This window comes from Petromyzon marinus, chromosome 57, assembly GCF_048934315.1.
Source record: "Petromyzon marinus isolate PM22_M1 ecotype Great Lakes invasive population chromosome 57, UKy_Petmar_22M1.pri1.0, whole genome shotgun sequence".
NCBI classification, from domain to species: Eukaryota; Metazoa; Chordata; class Hyperoartia; order Petromyzontiformes; family Petromyzontidae; genus Petromyzon; species Petromyzon marinus.
In genome coordinates, this window is record NC_133723.1 from 2697409 (window position 1) to 2717747 (window position 20339).

Here is a 20339-nt window from a genome sequence, read left to right on the forward strand (position 1 = left end):
CTAGACACTGATCCTGAGACCCGGTCTCAACTCTAGACACTGACCCTGAGACCCGGTCTCAACTCTAGACACTGACCCTGAGACCCGGTCTCAACTCTAGACACTGACCCTGAGATCCGGTCTCAACTCTAGACACTGATCCTGAGACCCGGTCTCAACTCTAGACACTGACTCTGAGACCCGGTCTCTACTCTAGACACTGACCCTGAGACCCGGTCTCAACTCTAGACACTGACCCTGAGACCCGGTCTCTACTCTAGACACTGACCCTGAGACCCGGTCTCAACTCTAGACACTGACTCTGAGACCCGGTCTCTACTCTAGACACTGACCCTGAGACCCGGTCTCAACTCTAGACACTGACTCTGAGACCCGGTCTCTACTCTAGACACTGACCCTGAGACCCGGTCTCAACTCTAGACACTGACTCTGAGACCCGGTCTCTACTCTAGACACTGACCCTGAGACCCGGTCTCAACTCTAGACACTGACCCTGAGACCCGGTCTCAACTCTAGACACTGACCCTGAGATCCGGTCTCAACTCTAGACACTGATCCTGAGACCCGGTCTCAACTCTAGACACTGACTCTGAGACCCGGTCTCTACTCTAGACACTGACCCTGAGACCCGGTCTCAACTCTAGACACCGACCCTGAGACCCGGTCTCAACTCTAGACACTGACCCTGGGACCCGGTCTCAACTCTAGACACTGACCCTGAGACCCGGTCTCAAATCTAGACACTGACCCTGAGACCGGTCTCAACTCTAGACACTGACCCTGAGACCCGGTCTCAACTCTAGACACTGACCCCGAGATCCAGTCTCAACTCTAGACACTGACCCTGAGACCCGGTCTCAACTCTAGACACTGACCCTGAGACCCGGTCTCAACTCTAGACACTGATCCTGAGACCCGGTCTTAACTCTAGACACTGACCCTGAGACAACGGTCTCAACTCTAGACACTGACCCTGAGACCCGGTCTCAACTCTAGACACTGACCCTGAGATCCAGTCTCAACTCTAGACACTGACCCTGAGACCCGGTCTCAACTCTAGACACTGACCCTGGGACCCGGTCTCAACTCTTGACACTGATCCTGAGACCCGGTCTCAACTCTAGACACTGACCCTGGGACCCGGTCTCAACTCTAGACACTGACCCTGGGACCCGGTCTCAACTCTAGACAATGATCCTGAGACCCGGTCTCAACTCTAGACACCGACCCTGAGACCCGGTCTCAACTCTAGACACTGACCCTGGGACCCGGTCTCAACTCTAGACACTGACCCTGAGATCCGGTCTCAACTCTAGACACCGACCCTGAAACCCGGTCTCAAATCTAGACACTGACCCTGAGACCCGGTCTCAACTCTAGACACTGACCCTGAGACCCGGGCTCAACTCTAGACACTGACTCTGAGATCCAGTCTCAACTCTAGACACTGACCCTGGGACCCGGTCTCAACTCTAGACACTGACCCTGAGACCCGGTCTCAACTCTAGACACTGACCCTGAGACCCGGTCTCAACTCTAGACACTGACCCTGAGACCCGGTCTCAACTCTAGACACTGACCCTGAGACCCGGCCTCAAATCTAGACACTGATCCTGAGACCCGGTCTCAACTCTAGACACTGACCCTGAGACCCGGTCTCAACTCTAGACACTGACCCTGAGACCCGGTCTCAACTCAAGACACTGATCCTGAGACCCGGTCTCAACTCTAAACACTGATCCTGAGATCCAGTCTCAACTCTAGACACTGATCCTGAGACTCGGCCTCGACGACACTGACCCTGAGACCCGGTATAAACTCTAGACACCGAACCTGAGACCCGGTCTCAACTCTAAACATTGAACCTGAGACCCGGTCTCAACTCTAAACCCTGACCCTGAGACCCGGTCTCAACTCTTGACACTGACCCTGAGACCCGACCTCAACTCAAGCCACTGATCCTGAGACCCGGTCCCAACTCTAGACACTGATCCTGAGACCCGGTCTCAACTCTAGACACTGACCCTGAGACCCGGTCTCAACTCTAGACACTGGCACCGAGACCCGGTCTCAACTCTAGCCACTGACCCTGAGACCCGGTCTCAACTCTAGACACTAACCCTGAGACCCTGTCTCAACTCGAGACACTGGCACCGAGACCCGGTCTCAACTCTAGACACTGACCCTGAGATCTGGCCTGAACTCTAGAAACTGACCCTGAGAACCGGCCTCAACTCTAGACACTGACCCGAGACCCGATCTCAACTCTAGACACTAACCTGAGACCCGGTCTCAACTCTAGACACTGAGACCCGGTCTCAACTCTAGGCACTGATCCTGAAACCTGGTCTCAACTTCAGACACTTATCCCGTAACCTGGTCTCAACTTAAGACACTGATCCCGTAACTTGGTTTCAAACACTTGAATAATTTTGTTTTATTGCAGAGGGACAGATCTGTGATAGGGCGGTGGTGGCACACACGTAATCCAGCGCCGTGGAGGCAGAACCAAGGGTTGGTGGATGGCACAAGGATGTCGTGAAACTCTTTTCACCGTGGGTGTCGAGGAGGAAGCAGTGGCCTGGCCATGCCAGAACGAAGTTACAATAAGAATGTAAACCCCCCACCTCCCCTCCACGTGTTCCCGTCTCTACGGGATAGAGTGTTGCCCTTTCCGCACGTGCAGGGGCCCTCCGGGTGCTCAGGTTTCCTCCCACGTGCGCAAACAATTCGGTACTTAGATGAAAACGATCTTGATGCGTCGAGGATCGCAGAATTTGGGCAATTGAAGCAATTGGCGGGACCCCGGGGTCCCATCACTGCCCCGGGGTGGGAAAACCCGCGTAGCGACACGAGTCTCGTTGCCTTACCCCACAACAAAACTCTAGCGGTCAATCGATTGGCCTCGTCGAGAGCTACTCGGGGACACTAAGTTTCGTAAAAAGTTGAAAAATTACACAAACACGTTAAATCCACTGCCTGGGGGGGGGGGGGGGGGGCGGTGGGGCTCGCCTTGGTAAAGAAGCCGAGGGTCGACGGCTGACCGGAGGGCGTCGGACGCCCCCCGGGGCTCGCGTTTGGCCGGTGGGGTGGCGCCCGTTGTGTCGATCGCCGCCTGCTGCTGCTGCTGGCGCTTGTTGGCGCGAGTCTGGGTGGGCGGCGCGTTGCTGTCGGGATCACGTAGTGGGGCGGACTGAAAAATAATCATTGATCTGATTTTTGCGGGACCCCGGGGTCCCGCCAAATTATTCAATTGTTTGGGAGCAGCGGTTCACCACGTGGCCGCTACCTTGTGGTTCCCCCGCGCGCCTCCGAGTCGTTCTCTTGGAGAGGCAGCGAACGCCGTGAGGCGACGGTGCGGTCGATGCCACTGTCAGGTTGTGTCTTGCGTTCTGTTCGTGCGTTCTATCCACGTTATGGTCATTTTTTTATGGTCATAAACAGTTTGCCTTGGAAGCTAACCCCACTTTTCCCGAAGACGACCGCTTGTGTTGCGATCGAAACGTCGTAGTTTTTTTGTTATTTTTTTCGTAATTTTCTTTGAACCTATCTACGTACGTGACTTTACCGAAATACCCAAGAATATAAGGGTCCGTCTATGAATGACGTCACGCACCGGGGGGGGGGGGGGGGTGAGACATTTGTGACGATGTGTGACGAGGGGGGGGCGGAGTTTGAGAAATGTGACGTCACATCAAAATGTGCAACTTTAAATAAAAATAGACAACACGTTCTACCTAATGAAATAGACTTTTTTAATACAATATTTCTCCTACAACATCAGAGTGCAGCGCCACATTAAATACGCACTACAATGACAATAGTTTAAAGCGGTTTGAAGCATGCTTAATTTGTTTTGGGGGAGGGGGGCAGAGCTTTGTGACGTCATATTTGAGGGGGGTCTGACTTTCTGTGACGCCGTGTGACGATGGGGGGGGGGTCAAAAATCGTCCAAAAACGCGTGACGTCATTTATGCACGACCCCAAATGATAATTCTGTTGAGAACTAATCGAAAGGCGTTGGACCATTTGATGGGCGGGGCTAGAGGAGGAGGGTGGGGGTGGCTAGTTATAAACAGGCCCCGCCCCACTCCGTTGCAGCCAACCAATGGAGAGCGGTGGAGAGAAGAGGGGGGGGGGCTCGGTGCGGGGTTTCCTAGGGTCCGTGGCAGGGGTACCCCCCCCCACCCGTGCAGTCCATGCGAATGTGGAGGTTTTTACCTTTGGGGCATTTCTTATTATAATATATTAATTTGATGATTCATTTTAAGCCAGGAATTTTGTTACTTAAAGGTGCATTTTAGGATGATCTTTTTCCACGTTGTCAATACATTTAATAATTACCGGTGCTGGATTGGTTGCAGAAAAATGTGATTATCTTCCTATTGATTCGCCATGTAAATTACGTGTTATCCTATTAACTTTCAGTGTGAGCGAATTTCACGGGGGGAATTGTTACGTAACCTGTGTGGGCCGACGCAGGCTGAGGGGATTCATTGCAATACGGTGGTTTGGTGATTCTACGAAGTTCGCCTTTAAAGAGCACGTCCCAGGATGAGGTCTTCATCCAGCAGTGGATCGACCATGGCTGCTGATGAAGGTGTCAGGTTACCTTCATCCAGCAGTGGATTGACCATGGCTGCTGGTGAAGGTGTCAGGTTACCTTCATCCAGCAGTGGATCGACCATGGCTGCTGATGATGGTGTCAGGACGACTTCATCCAGCAGTGGATTGACGATGGCTGCTGGTGAAGGTGTCAGGACGACTTCATCCAGCAGTGGATTGACCATAGCTGCTGAAGGTGTCAGGTTGCCTTCATTCAGCAGTGGATTGACCATGGCTGCTGAAGGTGTCAGGTTGCCTTCATCCAGCAGTGGATTGACCATGGCTGCTGATGAAGGTGTCAGGACGACTTCATCCAGCAGTGGATTGACCATGGCTGCTGAAGGTGTCAGGTTGCCTTCATTCAGCAGTGGATTGACCATGGCTGCTGGTGAAGGTGTCAGGACGACTTCATTCAGCAGTGGATTGACGATGGCTGCTGGTGAAGGTGTCAGGACGACTTCATCCAGCAGTGGATTGACCATGGCTGCTGATGAAGGTGTCAGGTTGCCTTCATCAAGCAGTGGATTGACGATGGCTGCTGGTGAAGGTGTCAGGACGACTTCATCAAGCAGTGGATTGACCATGGCTGCTGATGATGGTGTCAGGTTAACTTCATCCAGCAGTGGATTGACCATGGCTGCTGGTTAAGGTGTCAGGGCGACTTCATCCAGCAGTGGATTGACCATGGCTGCTGATGATGGTGTCAGGTTGCCTTCATCCAGCAGTGGATTGACCATGGCTGCTGATGATGGTGTCAGGTTGCCTTCATCCAGCAGTGGATTGACCATGGCTGCTGATGATGGATCCCCCCCCCCCCCCTCAATGGAGCTTAAACCTGGAGGGTTTTATGACCTCTGGGTTGGCACCACGATTTGTTAGCCCCCCCCCTCCACCACCTCTTCAATACGCAGCACACATCCCCAACCAGCAGCAGCAGCACCACCACCACCGTCATTGCACGAGACACCACCACTCACATCCACACACACACAGAGATACACAATCACGCCGCTGCTGCTGCTGCTAAAACAGCGACGCCAACATCTGGAAGGGGATAGCAGACACATTTTAACCGGCTCCCGGTGACGGCTATTTAACGAGAGGTACGTGCCTATTAATTACAAAATTTATTTAATAAATATATAACAATTACATGATTGCATTGCAGAGAGAGGCTGATGATTGAGGATGATGGTGCCGGTTTGGGGGATGGAGATGAGAGCGTCAGGGATGCGTTGCCCCAGTGTGTGTGTCAGTGTGTGTCTGTGTGTCAGTGTGTGTGTCAGTGTGTGTGTCAGTGTGTGTCTATGTGTCAGTGTGTGTGTCAGTGTGTGTCTATGTGTCAGTGTGTGTGTGTCAGTGTGTGTGTCTATGTGGCAGTGTGTCTGTGTCTATGTGGCAGTGTGTGTCAGTGTGTGTGTGTCTATGTGTCAGTGTGTGTGTCTATGTGTCAGTGTGTGTGTCTATGTTTCAGTGTGTGTGTGTGCCTATGTGTCTATGTGTCAGTGTGTGTGTCTTTGTGTCAGTGTGTGTGTCTATGTTTCAGTGTGTGTGTCTGTGTGTGTGTCTATGTGTCTATGTGTCAGTATGTGTGTCTATGTGTCAGTGTGTGTGTCTATGTTTCAGTGTGTGTGTGTCTATGTGTCAGTGTGTGTGTCTGTGTGTCCGGCCTTCATAGGTGCTCGCTAACATCACTTGCCCCTACAGTCTGTTAAGGCTATATGGGGGATCTTTTATCTTTGTGTCTCTGTGTGTCTATGTGTCAGTGTATGTATCTGTGTCCTTGTGTGTGTCTATGTGTCAGTGTGTCTGTGTCTATGTGTCAGTGTGTGTCAGTGTGTGTCTATGTGTCAGTGTGTGTGTCGGTGTGTGTCTATGTGTCAGTGTGTGTGTCAGTGTGTGTGTCTATGTGTCAGTGTGTGTGTCTGTGTGTCAGTGTGTGTGTGTCTGTGTGTGTCTGTGTGTGTCTTTGTGTCAGTGTGTCTGTGTCTATGTGGCAGTGTGTGTCACTGTGTGTCTATGTGTCAATGTGTGTGTCGGTGTGTGTCTATGTATCAGTGTGTGTGTGTCAGTGTGTGTGTCTATGTGTCAGTGTGTGTGTCTGTGTCAGTGTGTGTGTCTGTGTGTGTCTATGTGTCAGTGTGTGTGTCGATGTGTCTGTGTCAGTGTGTCTGTGTCTATGTGTGTCTATGTGTCAGTGTGTGTGTCGATGTGTCAATGTGTGTCTATGTGTCAGTGTGTGTGTATCAGTGTGTCTATGTGTCAGTGTGTGTCTATGTGTCAGTGTGTGTGTCGATGTGTCAATGTGTGTCTATGTGTCAGTGTGTGTGTGTCAGTGTGTCTGTGTCTATGTGTCAGTGTGTGTCTATGTGTCAGAGTGTCTGTGTCTATGTGTCAAGTGTGTGTGTCAGTGTGTGTGTCAGTGTGGGCTGTGTGGGGTCAGTGTGTGTGTGTCAGTGTGTGCTGGGTCAGTGTGTGTGTGTTGGTGTGAGCGGGGTCAGTGTGTGTGTGTTGGGGTGTGTGGTGTCAGTGTGTGTGTGTTGGTGTGTGTGGGGTCAGTGTGTGTGTGTTGTGTGTGTGTGTTGGTGTGTGCGGGGTCAGTGTGTGTGGGGTCAGTGTGTGTATGTGTTGGTGTGTGTGTGTCAGTGTGTGTGTTGGTGTGTGCCACTGCCAGTGTACATATCAATGTGCGTATTTCAGTGCGTGGGGAGCGGTGGGGCAGCGGTTAGCGCGCTACGCTGCAAACCCGGCGACCCGAGTTCAATTCCCGCTCACGGCGACGATTATCCGAGCCGGTCCTGTGCCTCCCCTAGGTCGACTGAGCCTCAAAATGAGTACCCGGTGCGAAGTGTAAAAAATAAAAACATCGCCACTGGGGGAGACAAAGACGGCCGGGCGTGGCGCTGACCACCCAACCCCCTCTCGTGTGCCTTCGTAAGTGCTCGCGAACAGCACTTGCCCCAGCAGTCTGTTCAATACAACACGGTGGTGGGTGGTGGAATGTTGGTGTCTGTCAACGTGTCGATACGACAATTCTTCTTCGCTCGGCTGACGTCGATGCAGATTTCGCGGAGCAACAGGCTTGCGATTTGTACATTTTGAGTCGGATCGCCGCTGCTGTGATGATGATGACGACGATGGTAACCACCGATTGGAGTCGTTGAATTGTCTCTCTCCTCTCTTCTTCATTCTTCTTAATCGAACGTAGCGGTCCAGCCACGGATGCCGCCGTTGATGCGCGGCGGCTATTTGACCTCGTGCAATGCGCACCGCTCCATCCCACCGCCGCTGGGCAGCAGGCTTCTGTTTAACACGACGTAGGGAGGCTTTCGCGACCAATATCACCCATAATAGAGGGTTTATTTGGGTGGGTTAGATCGCGTAAAAATATAAAATGTGTCGTTAAAACCCGCCACCACCCGACACAGCCAACTCGTAAGGGTTGTCACGTAAGCAATGCCAAATCGTCACCAGTACACTACAACACAACCGGTGTGCTGTACTAGCGATGAATTGGCCACGTTCTTATTCTTAGCTCTTTCGGCAAAGTCACGTTGAAGGGAAACAATAAAATAATAAAATATATATAAAACAATATATAAAATATATATAAAACAATATATTTGCTTATTTTATTGTTTCCCTTCAACGTGACTTTACCGAAATGGCTAAGAATATGAATTACTGCAGTCACGAAAGCTTTAAATCAAAATTTGGCCACGTTCTGTTTACGTGACAACCCTTACTAGTTGGCCGTGTCGGGTGGTGGCGGTTTTTAACGACACATCTATATATTTACGCGATCTAACCCCCCCAAAAAACCTCTATTATGGACAGCATGCTTCTGTTTGACCTTTCAGAACGATGCTTCCAGGCTCCCTATCGACGTCGAATTTGAATGTTACGCGTGCTGTAATAACGAGGCACTTGCAAATTATTTACGCACAGCGAAGGCCGTAGGCTCACAGATACCCGTGCACATAGACCCATAGACTGACATACAGAGCAATCGACTTCACAGAGACCCAGAGAATCGCACAGAGACCCATAGACACGCTCCTTTCTACGTGCTATGGAGAATGACCATTGCCCAGAACGTCACCCATCGTATACATATACTAGCTGTACTACGCGGTTTCGCCCGGGACTTGGATCCACCACGCCCGGCCGCCTTTGTCTCCCCAGTGGCGATGTTCACACAGCAGAGCAGTTACTCGTTTGAGGTTGAGTCGACCTAGGGGAGGCCCAGGAGCGGTTGAAATAATCGTCACCGGTGGTGGCCGTGAGCGGGAATCGAACTCCGTTTGCCGGGTTCGTAGCGCAGCGCGCAAACCACTACACTACAATGCGTTACGCTTCCACACACAGCCACAGATACACACAGACGCACACACACAGATACACACAAACACACAGACACAGATACACACAAAACACAGACACAGATACACACAGACACGCACATATAGATACACACAAACACACACACACAGATACACACAGACACACACAGACAGACACAGATACACACAGACACACACACAGACACACAGATACACACACAGCGCGCTAACCACTACACTGCAATGCGTTACGCTTACACACACAGACACAGATAGACACAGACACACACAGACACAGATACACACAGACACACACACACAGCCACACACACACAGACACACACAGATACACACAGACACACACACACAGACACACACACAGACACACACAGATACACACAGCGCGCTAACCGCTACACTACAATGCGTTACGCTTCCACATGCGCGAGTCACGTGACAGATTTGACGTCACAGCTCACTTGCCGTGCAAAAATCTATGCATTATTGAGCTCCCCGCCCCCCCCACACAAAAAAACTAAAGTGTATTTTTATAATCTTTGCATGGTGTACAGTCTGGAAAGTACCCACATGGCAAATTTCAAGTTTGTTGCATGTCGGGAACTACGCTAAACATTTTGAACAGACAACACATATTCACAACTTTGCCTTTGATATATATGGAGATATTTTAGTTTTAAGGCGATTCTCTTAAGATTTTTTTTATTTAAATTCCAGATTGTTTACATCTACGTGCTACTACTGGTAGAGCATTGTGTATGTTCATACTCTCTCCCTAGGTGCTGAGGAGCAGTAGTTAAGCCCTTTGTATAAGAGCGCAGTTCCTGTTCAGGATGTGGAGCGCATTGTTTGACTCAGGCTGCAATTGTATTGGCTACAACTGGGCAGACAATTGCCGGAAACACGAAATTAGCCCGCAGGAAATTCTCACCATTCACTTCGAAACAATCTAGGTTAGTGAGGCCAACGTAACGATTCCAGTTAATTTATGGGGCCTTCATCAATCCACCGCTAGATGAATGCCTCCCCCCCCCAAGCATTTCAGTTGACGTGAGCCCCAGTGCAAGGAATTACATTTCCCGTCACCAAACCGCTTACCCTACCTCTTCATAGCCCAGCAACCTGGGCCACTTTTGGCCTGGACGTTCCCGGTCCAGTTGCACCGCACGCCACAATTTGTCTTTTTTAGTCACGTGGGATGTCTGACCATACTTCGTGCTGCAGGTTGGTGAAGATGGGGGGGGGGGGGGGGGTATGCACGTGCGTTGAACTTCTTTCGCACCATATGTAGCCAACCGTGCTAGTCGAAGGGGTGTCGGGGACCGGTGGTGCGGATATCACTCGCCACATACCGGGCGGCAGAGCTTACGGAGGGGACGCTCGTTTCACGGATACATTTTTTTCACACGGCGCAGCGTGTCACCGCTATTAGCCGGAGCAACTTTCGGAGTTTCCAGGGACTGTCAGAGACGCGAATGTGCCAATTTTCACGACTTCGCCAGACGTTTAAATCAATGTTCGGCGTGGAATTGAGGCCCGCCGTTTTAGCGCGAGCGCGCGAAAGGGAAACAAATTGAATCGGCTGTCACTGAAGATGAAAAAAATTAATATGATCTCATCATTAACAATTTACGTCGCTGCCATACATCATTTTTCAATTCTGGTTTTACGTAGTAGTAGTAATAATAAGAACAGTAATGATGCCCCTCACTCCCAGATGAGACCCTTCCCACGCCGTTGTTAGTCATTTTGGGCTGTTCGGCCGGACTCTCACCACGCAGTTCCTCGAAGGCTCGGTGAGAGAGGGGGGGGGGGGGGGAGTGCACGTTGTGGAATTTGTAAAACTATTTTTTGTTATCAGGTAAGGCCCACTGAGCTGTACAGCTTATTTGCAGAAGCGACCCGGCCTCTCACAAATGATAGCTCTACGAAGTGGCTTATCGTGTGAAAATGTATAGCAGCCAAACACTCTTAAACGCATGTTGCTAAATGTGAAGGGGAAAATCGGAGGACAGCGGAGAAAAATTCACGTCACCCACGTGGAGCGGGACACGCAAACTCTAAATATGCAGCAGCAGGCGTCAGGGTCGGGATCGAATCCACGACCTCCTGTATACCAGGCGAGGTAGTTAACATCTAGCCACCACGAAGGAGCCCGAGAAAAATCCACATGTCCTCGGGGAGAGAGGCATGTAAATTTCAAAGAGACAGGAATCAGGGTCGGGAATGAACCCACAACCTCCTGTATAACAGGAGAGGCAGTTAACATCTAGCCACCTTGGAGGATTTGGAGAAAAATCCACGCAACCATGGGGAGAGAGGCATGTAAACTCCAAATATACAGGAATCAGGGTCGGGATTGAACCCACAACCTCCTGTATACCAGACGAGGTAGTCAACATCTAGCCACCTTGGAGGACCCGGATAAACATCAACGTGGCCACGGGGAGAGATGCATGCACACTCCAAATATGCAGGCATCACGGTGGGGATCGAAAAGCCAGTGATTTACGGAGTCTCTTGAGTGGCCTCTAATAGAGTCTGACTCACATGTCCGCTATTGACGCAGACACTCTACGGCCTGCGATGAGCGATGATGTCACCAGGTTCATTCAGGGAAACTTTCACACAGTGTAGCCCATGAGCTTCGAGCAGATATTTCATTCGGTCAGTCCGCACCATCCGAGGTGGCATCACTTTCGCGGTTTTCAATGTGTTTATTAAGTTTACGCGGCCTAGAACAGTGAATGATGCGATAACCGTTTATATCGAGTGAGGTTATCATACTTAGCCCTACAAATAAACTGGTACGACTAAAGTTTTGCTATCTTAGGTGGTAACCAGTGTCTGATTTGGCACATGGACTACTTTGTCTAGTCACATAGTCACTTTAAGATGTTTTTCTTGTTCGTGTTTTTGTTTTTTTGCTTGTTGTGGTTGCACCCGATTCAAGAGCTGAATGGCTCACAGGGCTATACCAAAATAAAGAAACTGAAATGATCAACACACGGTGCACGTGGTTTCGCCGTCTTACCAAATTTTATTGCAATTGCGCCACTGGTGTCACGTCGCGAGACAAAGAATCCATACGGAACTCTCAAAGCACAGTTAGACCCCCCCCCGCCCCGCAGGTCTCCCCCGATATTCGAGCACGGCCCACAGAAATGAATATCACAGAAATATTTCTGAGATTCCTTTCAAGCGCCGTGAAGGAGGTGGCCGGGGTGGGTGACACCGCCGAGACCCTGGTTACAAATTCAGGTTTAAGCTGCCCGAAATTCAACTGGGTTCTCAAGTGTAGGGAGTTGATGGTGTCAGTCCAGTCTGTGCATGATCCACCAACCCCCCCCCCTCCCCCCCCCACCTGTCAAGTGAGCTTCCTGCCTTGATGTGGCATGAGGCTGTAGGTGGCCGGTCCATCCGCACGAACCATGGCTCACGACTCCCATCGTCACCCCGGAGACCGCCGTCACTATGGCAGCGGTTTCCATGCCCGCCGTGACCCGTTGCCTCGGGGCAGGAAAATCACAACGACGGAAATTATCGCCGACCTAAAATTTGTCTCCAAAAACACGCCGCCCGCCACGCTGGCTTGCTCGCACCGGCTCACTGCACGAAGTACTGGGTCGTGGGCGTCGCTACCGACTGTGCAGGCAGTTGCAAATGTGCCAGGGCTCACGGGGCCTCTTGATGGGTCCAGGCGATGGATACCCAGAGGGGGTGGGTGGGTGAATCGTATGGGGGGGGGGCATTTCATTTCTCCCAACCTGGGCCCATCCAGCACTGGATTGATAAGGGACTGTAAATTATTGTGGCCCATGCTGACCACGCTAGGCCACTGCGGCAGACCGATGGTTTGGGCGAAGGGCCCTTCTTCAGGCAGAGAGCCGAGAAGGGACAGAGAGGGCAAAGCAATTGGATCACTTGTAAAGGTGAGATTAAAATGTACATTTTGGGTGAGATGGGGGGGGGGGCCCTGAGAAATCTGGGGGATTTTTTTTTTATTAAGTTCACAAATTAGCGGGTATTCTAAGATGGAACAGAGCGCCGTTTAGCTGCCACGAGACTCGGGCCCACTCGCAAAGGGTGGCCACACAACCACGCTTGCCAGGTCGCAGGACCGGCTCCGACATCACTCGCACACCTCTCCCACTGTGGCTGCACCCCTGTATTTAGCGCTCCATTTTGATCGACCGTCGCGGATGCAGCCCGCACAGGCGCACATTATGGCGTCAGCCACACTATAATTACGAGCCTTGCCTCCTCCCCCTCCCGCCTTCCGGGGCAAAGAAGCATCGAATCTAATTCTGGCCGCATTGGCACAACGTAAGCAAAAAGGAAAAAGTTTTCAATCAGGGCAGGTTACCCGTTACGGTAATCGAATCGGTGACGGAACGAAAACTGAAGAGTGCGAAAAAAAATTAAGCGTGGAGAGGTAGGTGCGAGCTTGGAATTACACCGAGATGCAGGAAGGGGAACAATATTGGATCGGAGGAATAGATGCAGGTTAAAGAAAATATTTTTACAAAAAAAAATTACGTTTATTTGGCCAGGACACGCAGCTTAAACAGACGACGGCCAGTGGCTGAGACTAACGAGGCAATGCCAGCCAAGGGAACGAACACGCCTGAAAGGGACGTTCGCTACGGAGATGGAGCGAGATGAAAACATCTCGGGCGCAGATGCTTGATGGATCGTAGCTTTGCGGGACCATGACGGGATGGCAACGGCTTGGGGAGTCACTCATCCAGCAGTGGATTGATACTGGCTGACTATGAATTGTACGAAATTATCGGGTGGTACGATCACATGGAATAATTGGCCTCTGTGTTTCAGCTGCCCTCTGACCTGGTATCCCCAACTGTGTAGCGAATTTCTTATGCATCATCTTTGCTTCGCTTTCATATTTGTAGTTTTCTTCCTGAAGTTGTTCAAACATTTCCTGCACGGTGCGAAAGAAGTTCATTATGCATACATATGACTCGATCGGATTGAATCGTATATTAAAATATTTTCTCTATCGTATCGCTTATGTCTTTAAGAAGTTAGATTGACCACGGCCGATGATTACGACAATACTTTTTTTTTATAAAATTGTATAGAATATTTGTACAGTATGCTATATTAATGTATGTGCTTATTCAACAAGGAAAAAAAAACCTCTCAATAACTCATTTGCATGAATGTCCTGTCGAGTTTTCACAGCAGGGGGCGATGATCGCTACGTATCGGCACCTTTGGTCAATAACCAGTTGCATCGTACGGCTTGTTTTGTATAATCAAATCGCATTATTTAGCTGTATCACCACATCGCGTGCAATACTCAATTGCGATTACCTTGATACAAAGCGATCACCGCCCCCTTACTGGCGGTCTACACGGATCGAATGTCGTCCCCTCTTGAGGAACCCCCCAACGTTCTGAAAATGAATCGTTTCTATCTCTCAACTGCAGATCTGACGCCGAGCGTGACGATCCACACCAGGTGCCATGGACCCGATAAATGGGGGGAGCCTGTGGGGGGGCGGCTCTCCAGACGCCCCCCTGGGCTCATCGTCGCCCTTCGACCTGTTGGAGCCTCCGCTGGCAAGCGGCTTCCTCAAGCTGTCTCGCCCGTGCTGCTACGTGTTCCCCAGCGGGCGCGGGGACTCGGCGCTCTTCGCCGTAGGCGGTTTCAACCTCCTGGTGGATGGCGGCTCGGAGGCCCGGTCGTGCTTCTGGAAGCTGGTGAGGCACCTGGACCGCGTCGACGCCACCATCCTCACGCACACGGGCACCGACAACCTCCCCGGCTTCGCCTCCTTCCTGCGGCGGAAGATCTCCGAGGCGGTCGCGGAGGAGGGAGGAGTGGGGAGTGACGGTGAGACCGGTCCCAGGTCGCCGCCGCCGCCGTCGTCGTCGCCGGCCTGGTCGCTCCGAAAGTCACCGAATCTCCTCATCTCTCCCGAGCTGGGCGTGGTGTTCTACAACGTCCCGGAAAAAAGCAACAACAACAGCAACAATGCTGAACTGGCGGCGGCGGCGGCGGTGGCCGCTGCCCGTGACAAGGGGAGCCTTGAGGTGTCCACGGTGATCCTGGAGAGCTTGGAGAAGCTGCGAGTGGCTCCACAGCCATTATTCCGGCTGCCGGCGCCCGCCATTGAGCCGGTGATCCTCTTCCATAAGTTGGGCGTGGGACACCTAGACATGTATGTGCTGAGCCCAGTGAGGGAAGGCCGCGAGGGCAACCCGCTCGGGCAGAAGCTGCCGTTGAACAGGGCCAAGGGCGGCAATGGCGTGATGGGGCACAAGGAGAGCGGGGCGGCGGCGCCGGCGGCGGCCCCCTGCGCCACCGGCACAGACTCTGTGGCGGTGCTGGTGGTGTGGCATCCCGCAGACCCGACCGAGAGGATCGTCCGCGTCCTCTTCCCCGGTAACGCGCCACAAGCTAAGGTCCTGGAGGGCCTGGAGAAGCTCAAGCACTTGGAGTTCCTCAAGATCCCCTTGGCGACGCAGAGAGACGTGACGTCGGGCACGACCGCAGCAAAGAACGCCAGCCCGGGGCAGAAGGCAGCCAGCAAGGAGAACATGAAGTCTTCTTCATCCCGGTCCTCCTCCAGCAGGAGGAACCTCAACAAAGAGGCGGTGGAGAAGTCAGACGCCAACAATAGGCAGAGCAAGGGTGGAGAGAAGATGGACAAGAGGGACCCGTTAGCGAAGAACAAACTGGATTTGTCTTTCGAGGCGGTGAAGAACAGGGGCTCCGTGAAGAAGGACGGCAAGAAGCCGGAGGTGAAGAGGGACGCTCAGAAGGTGAGTAAAAACGACACGAAGCCCGCCGGGAAAAAGGACGATGAGCGGAGATCACCGAAGCCAGCGGCGAAGGCCGCGGGACCATCCTCAGAGGGCAGGAAGGGCTCAGCTAAAGCCAAATCTCCAAAGAAAGAGGCCGCAGACATCAAGAAGCCACTCGCGGGAGTTCATCCTAAGTTGAGGGAGAAGCTGAAAGGCCGGGTTGACGCATCGGCGGGCCCCAAGACATCTCCCACATCGTCGCCGGAAGACCTGATGAAGGAGTTTGACGAGGTGAAGCAGGACAACCTGCAGGCGATGATGGCGGTACACAAGGCCCTGGTGTCAGAGAGTCCCAGCGACATCTTCGTGTCAGAGGAGCAGTACGTGGAGAAGATCATCCCGAGCCCCGTGCACGAGGACTACAGCAAGACGCCCGACAGCACCGACGTGGCCGAGTCGATGCTGTCCCCCGACGAGGGGATCACTACCACGGACGTAGAGGCCGACCTGGACTCGTCTCCCCAAGAAGACCAGGCCCTAAACTCCGACAGACAGAAGAATGAACGCTGTGCGCCAGATAAGAACCAGCGGAATGCGTCTGGAGCCGAAGAGCGCACGGAAGCGGGCGGCGAGAAGCGTTCTGCCGACGGAGATGGTGCAGTCACGAGCGGCATGCAGCAAGAGTCCAACGAATTCCTCGACAAAGCGGAGACGGAAGCGGTGGAGAAGCATGCGCCGAAGGCAATAACAAGCGACGCGGAAACAAGGCAGGGCCGCACATTTGACGCCGCAAACACCAACCCGGAAACTATCTCCGTTCACGGTGCCGCCGCAGCACCGCTCCATCCGCATGCAGACACAGGTCCGAAAGGTTCCGCTAGTGATGCGGCTGCTATGGAGCCGACTCCAAAACTCCATGGTGGTGCATCTGCCATGGAGAAGGACGTCGCTAATGTCACGTCGTCGCAGACATCTGAAACGTCTGACTTTCCACCGAAGACTTCCTCGTCGCCCTCCCGGGAATCCCTGGCGCTCCCCAGCCTGGAAAAGGGCCCTCCCAGCGACGGGGTCCACAACGTGAAGGACGGCGCCGTGACAGAGGGTGGCACCTTGCGCGCTCCCACGTCCATTTTGCACCGCACGAAGACCCCGTCGTGCGAGCGGTCCGTGCTCTTCGACCTCACTCCACTGGAGATCAAGCTGACTCCGGACGAAAGCCCTGCCGACAAGGGACCCCAAGGCTTGGACAAAAGTGGAGAAGGCGACGCTTTGGCCGACACCGATTCCCCCACGCGCTCCCCTCCGTCCAGCGCCGGGCACACGCCCTACAACCTCTCGCCCGTCGACGAACCCTCCTTCCTGTTTGAGGAGGCGGCAGCGGCCCGGGAGCAGGAGGAGGAGGACGCAGGTTTGGAAGAACCCACGCTGCGCTCGGTTGAGGAATCGCCTGGGAGCTGCAGCGTCAATCAGACCGACGATCACGAGTCCGCACGCACCATAGGCCTAGGGGCCACAGAAACAATCATGAATGAAATTAAGGACATTGCGAATAAGGAGGTGATCCACTTGGCCGATACCAAAACGTTCAGCTGCGTGCCTTTTCCGGACGATGAGAAGAAGGAGACAGCCAGGCACTTGGCTAATGAGGTGCTGCTTTCCCTAGGCATGCCAGGGAATGCGAGCGAAGGGCCACCCAAGGCTGCCAGAGAGGAACACGATCTGCAACATCAGAGTTACAACAGGGCGGCGGGGACATCAGAGCTAACTGCCAAGGACAAGCTGAAAACCTCCGCAGTGGACTTGCCCTCCCCAAAGTCCACGACGCCAACGGAGGACAGCTTCCTGCAGGCGGGCGTCACGGTCTCCACCACGTCGATCGCCACCAGCTCCTTCCTCAACGAACCCAACACCCGCACCATGGACGACGTGTCTCCCTCGCTGCCCGTCGATGTGGGCTCGCCGCAGTCCACCGAGGTGGATGAGTCCCTGTCCACCTCCGTGGAGAACCCATCGGTGGGCCGCGGTGAGGCCTCCAGGCCAATGTCGGCCTCGCCCGACCAGATCGTGTCCCCTGGGCGGGCGGACGAGGTGAGCGGGACAATGGCGAGTGATCAGATGATGCAGAAGCAGCACGGACCTCTGGCCTCGTCCGCAGCATTCCAATTGGACAAATGCGACAACAGTAGCAGCAGCAGCAGCTCTCCAGCCAGAGTAGGTGGCCACCACACAGCTCAAGACAAGAACCAGAGTGCAACTCAGGCTGCTCAGCCAATAGATATCCCCCTTTGCAAAGAAGACCGACAGAAGTGTTTGGAGGCTTCGGCATCCACGGGTGGCGGTGACCCTTCTGTGATGACCTCGGGTCAACTCCAGCAAGGGATGTGCGAGGCTGCGGCGGCACTGACGACCCCGGGACAGCTGTTCCCCTCTTCCGCCCGGTTAGACGACCCCACCACCGCCGCGTCATCGTGGGCGACGCGGCCGCAAAGCAACGTGGACATCGAGACCCCGTCGACGTCGGTCAACAACTCTGTGGTTTCGTCGTCGGACTCAGAAGGGCCTCCGGAACTGGGCCACGGCTGGGCCGCGGCTGCGATAGAAGAGAGTCCCTTGGCCTGTGGCCCTGCAGCTGCTGCTGGCGCTGCTTCTGCTGTGGGTCCGGCAGCTCGGGAGCAGACAAGAATCACGGAGGCGACACCAGCGCCCATCAGCTCACCCACCTCACCGCCAGAGGGAGACCCGTGCCCGGCGCGGTCAGCCGCGCGCAAACTCGACCCCACGCCGCCCCCGCCCGACCCCGCCGTGCGCATGGTTGACCCCGAGCTCGCCAACTATGGACCGGCCATGGAGAAGATGCGAGGGGGAGCTGCGACAAAGAGAGATCCCCAGAGCGTGAAGACCCAGAAACAGCCACGGGTGAAGACGCCGTCACCCGGAGCGAACGCTAAGAGCCTCGGGAAGGCCACGACGCCTCCGGGGAGGCCCGGCGTGGCCAAGAAGTCCCCAGGAGATGTGAAAACGACCACGGGCGTCAAGAAGAAGGGTGAGATGGCACGCTAAGGATGCCGCGATGAACATTGTTCATGGGGGGAGGGGGGGGTTATTTGACCATACTTCACACCGCTGGTCAGTGTGGGTCAGCGAAGGTGGCAGGGAGCATAGCTGCTTGGAGGATAGTACAGTACAACAATGGATTGTTTTGCTGCGCTGCCCTCTGCTGACAATGCTGCCCCATTGCCTTGGTCCGTTTGGTGTGCGTACAAATGCTCTAGTCGATGACGACCTGCGGCCCTTTAGCCAGGTCTGTCTGTGGATTTTATGTAGTCACTCTCTTAGTCTCGTCGATTAAAGGAGTCACACATTTATGAATGGGTTCATTCATAAATGCGCTGCTACCACCCTGCCGAATGGTCCTTAAGACTTTACTGGCAGACAGTTGATTGAAGCTACATCATGGGGCCTCCTTTGCCAGTACCAAAATATGAGAATAGGTTTTCCGCTTTTTTTCTGGCAACAAAACAGCTGTGTTTTGATGTTAAAACACCAAAGTGAAACCTTTTACAAGGAATCATGTCTGCATTAAGTACAATACTTGTGGTGAGAATGCAAACAAAAAACATACTCTCATAATGTATGCATTGCTTTGAAACTGATTGGTTCACACCAGAGACAGCTTTCTTTTGAGCCTAGTCTCAAAACGGTGTGAGATATTTATTATCAGAGTATGTTTTTTGGTCTTGATTTTAAGCTTTCATGACTGCAGGAATCCATACTCTCTGGTTCTTTCGGCAAAGTCACATAGATAGAAAAAATAATAAAAGAAATACGACGTTTCGGTCGCAACACAAGCGTCCATCATCAGGTGAGAAAATGATTTGTTGTTGTGGCTTTATATAGGCACGGGAAGGGGGAAGGGGGGGAGGATTTTGTTCGAGTCGTGGCCACAAGTATTCTGGTTAATGCAGACGTTATTCCTTGTAAAAGGTTTCAGTTTGGTGTTATAACATCTTAACACACCTGTTTTGTTGCCAGAAAAAAAGGGGAAAACCAATTATCATATTTTGGTACTGGCAAAGGAGGTCCCATGATGTATCTGCTCACCCCGAGCTCTCATTACTCTGACGGTGGCATTGTCTTTTGGCTGTACGCCTTTTGGCGTCCTCTGGTCTAACACCGTTTTGAGACGAGGCTCAAAAGAAAGCTGTCTCTGGTGTGGACCAATCAGTTTCAAAGCCAATGCATACATTATCAGAGTATGTTTTTTGTTTGCATTCTGACCACAAGTATTGTGGTTAATGCAGACATGATTCCTTGTAAAAGGTTTCAGTTTGGTGTTTTTCCATCTTAACACCTGTTTTGTTACCAGAAAAAAGGGGAAAACCTATTATTTTAGTTTTTCTTCCGGTTCCGTTCCGATGACGTCCGTTTCAATGCCGTATGTGTACGTCATTGGAACGGAACCGGAAGAAAAATTGATGACTTACACGAACGTCATCGAAACAGGTCAGGTATATATCGCCCACCCTGTAAATGTAAATCAGCTCAAGCCTCCCGTAAATCACGTGATTTCTGTTTGGCTATCCCCCATTCTGAACCACT

General features: G+C 52.7%; 1 protein-coding gene across 1 annotated transcript in view; it reads left to right on the forward strand.

The window, feature by feature from the left end:
- The first annotated feature begins 4148 nt into the window (after window positions 1-4148).
- The window catches only part of LOC116954930 (uncharacterized), a 33329-nt gene continuing 17138 nt past the window's right edge, over window positions 4149-20339 (forward strand). Inside the window, exons 1-2 of the mRNA XM_032975762.2 lie at window positions 4149-5708; window positions 14421-18783. Of these exons, the coding sequence (XP_032831653.1) occupies window positions 14457-18783 (4327 nt within the window). The 5' untranslated portion in view covers window positions 4149-5708; window positions 14421-14456. The remainder of the gene's footprint in view (window positions 5709-14420; window positions 18784-20339) is intronic.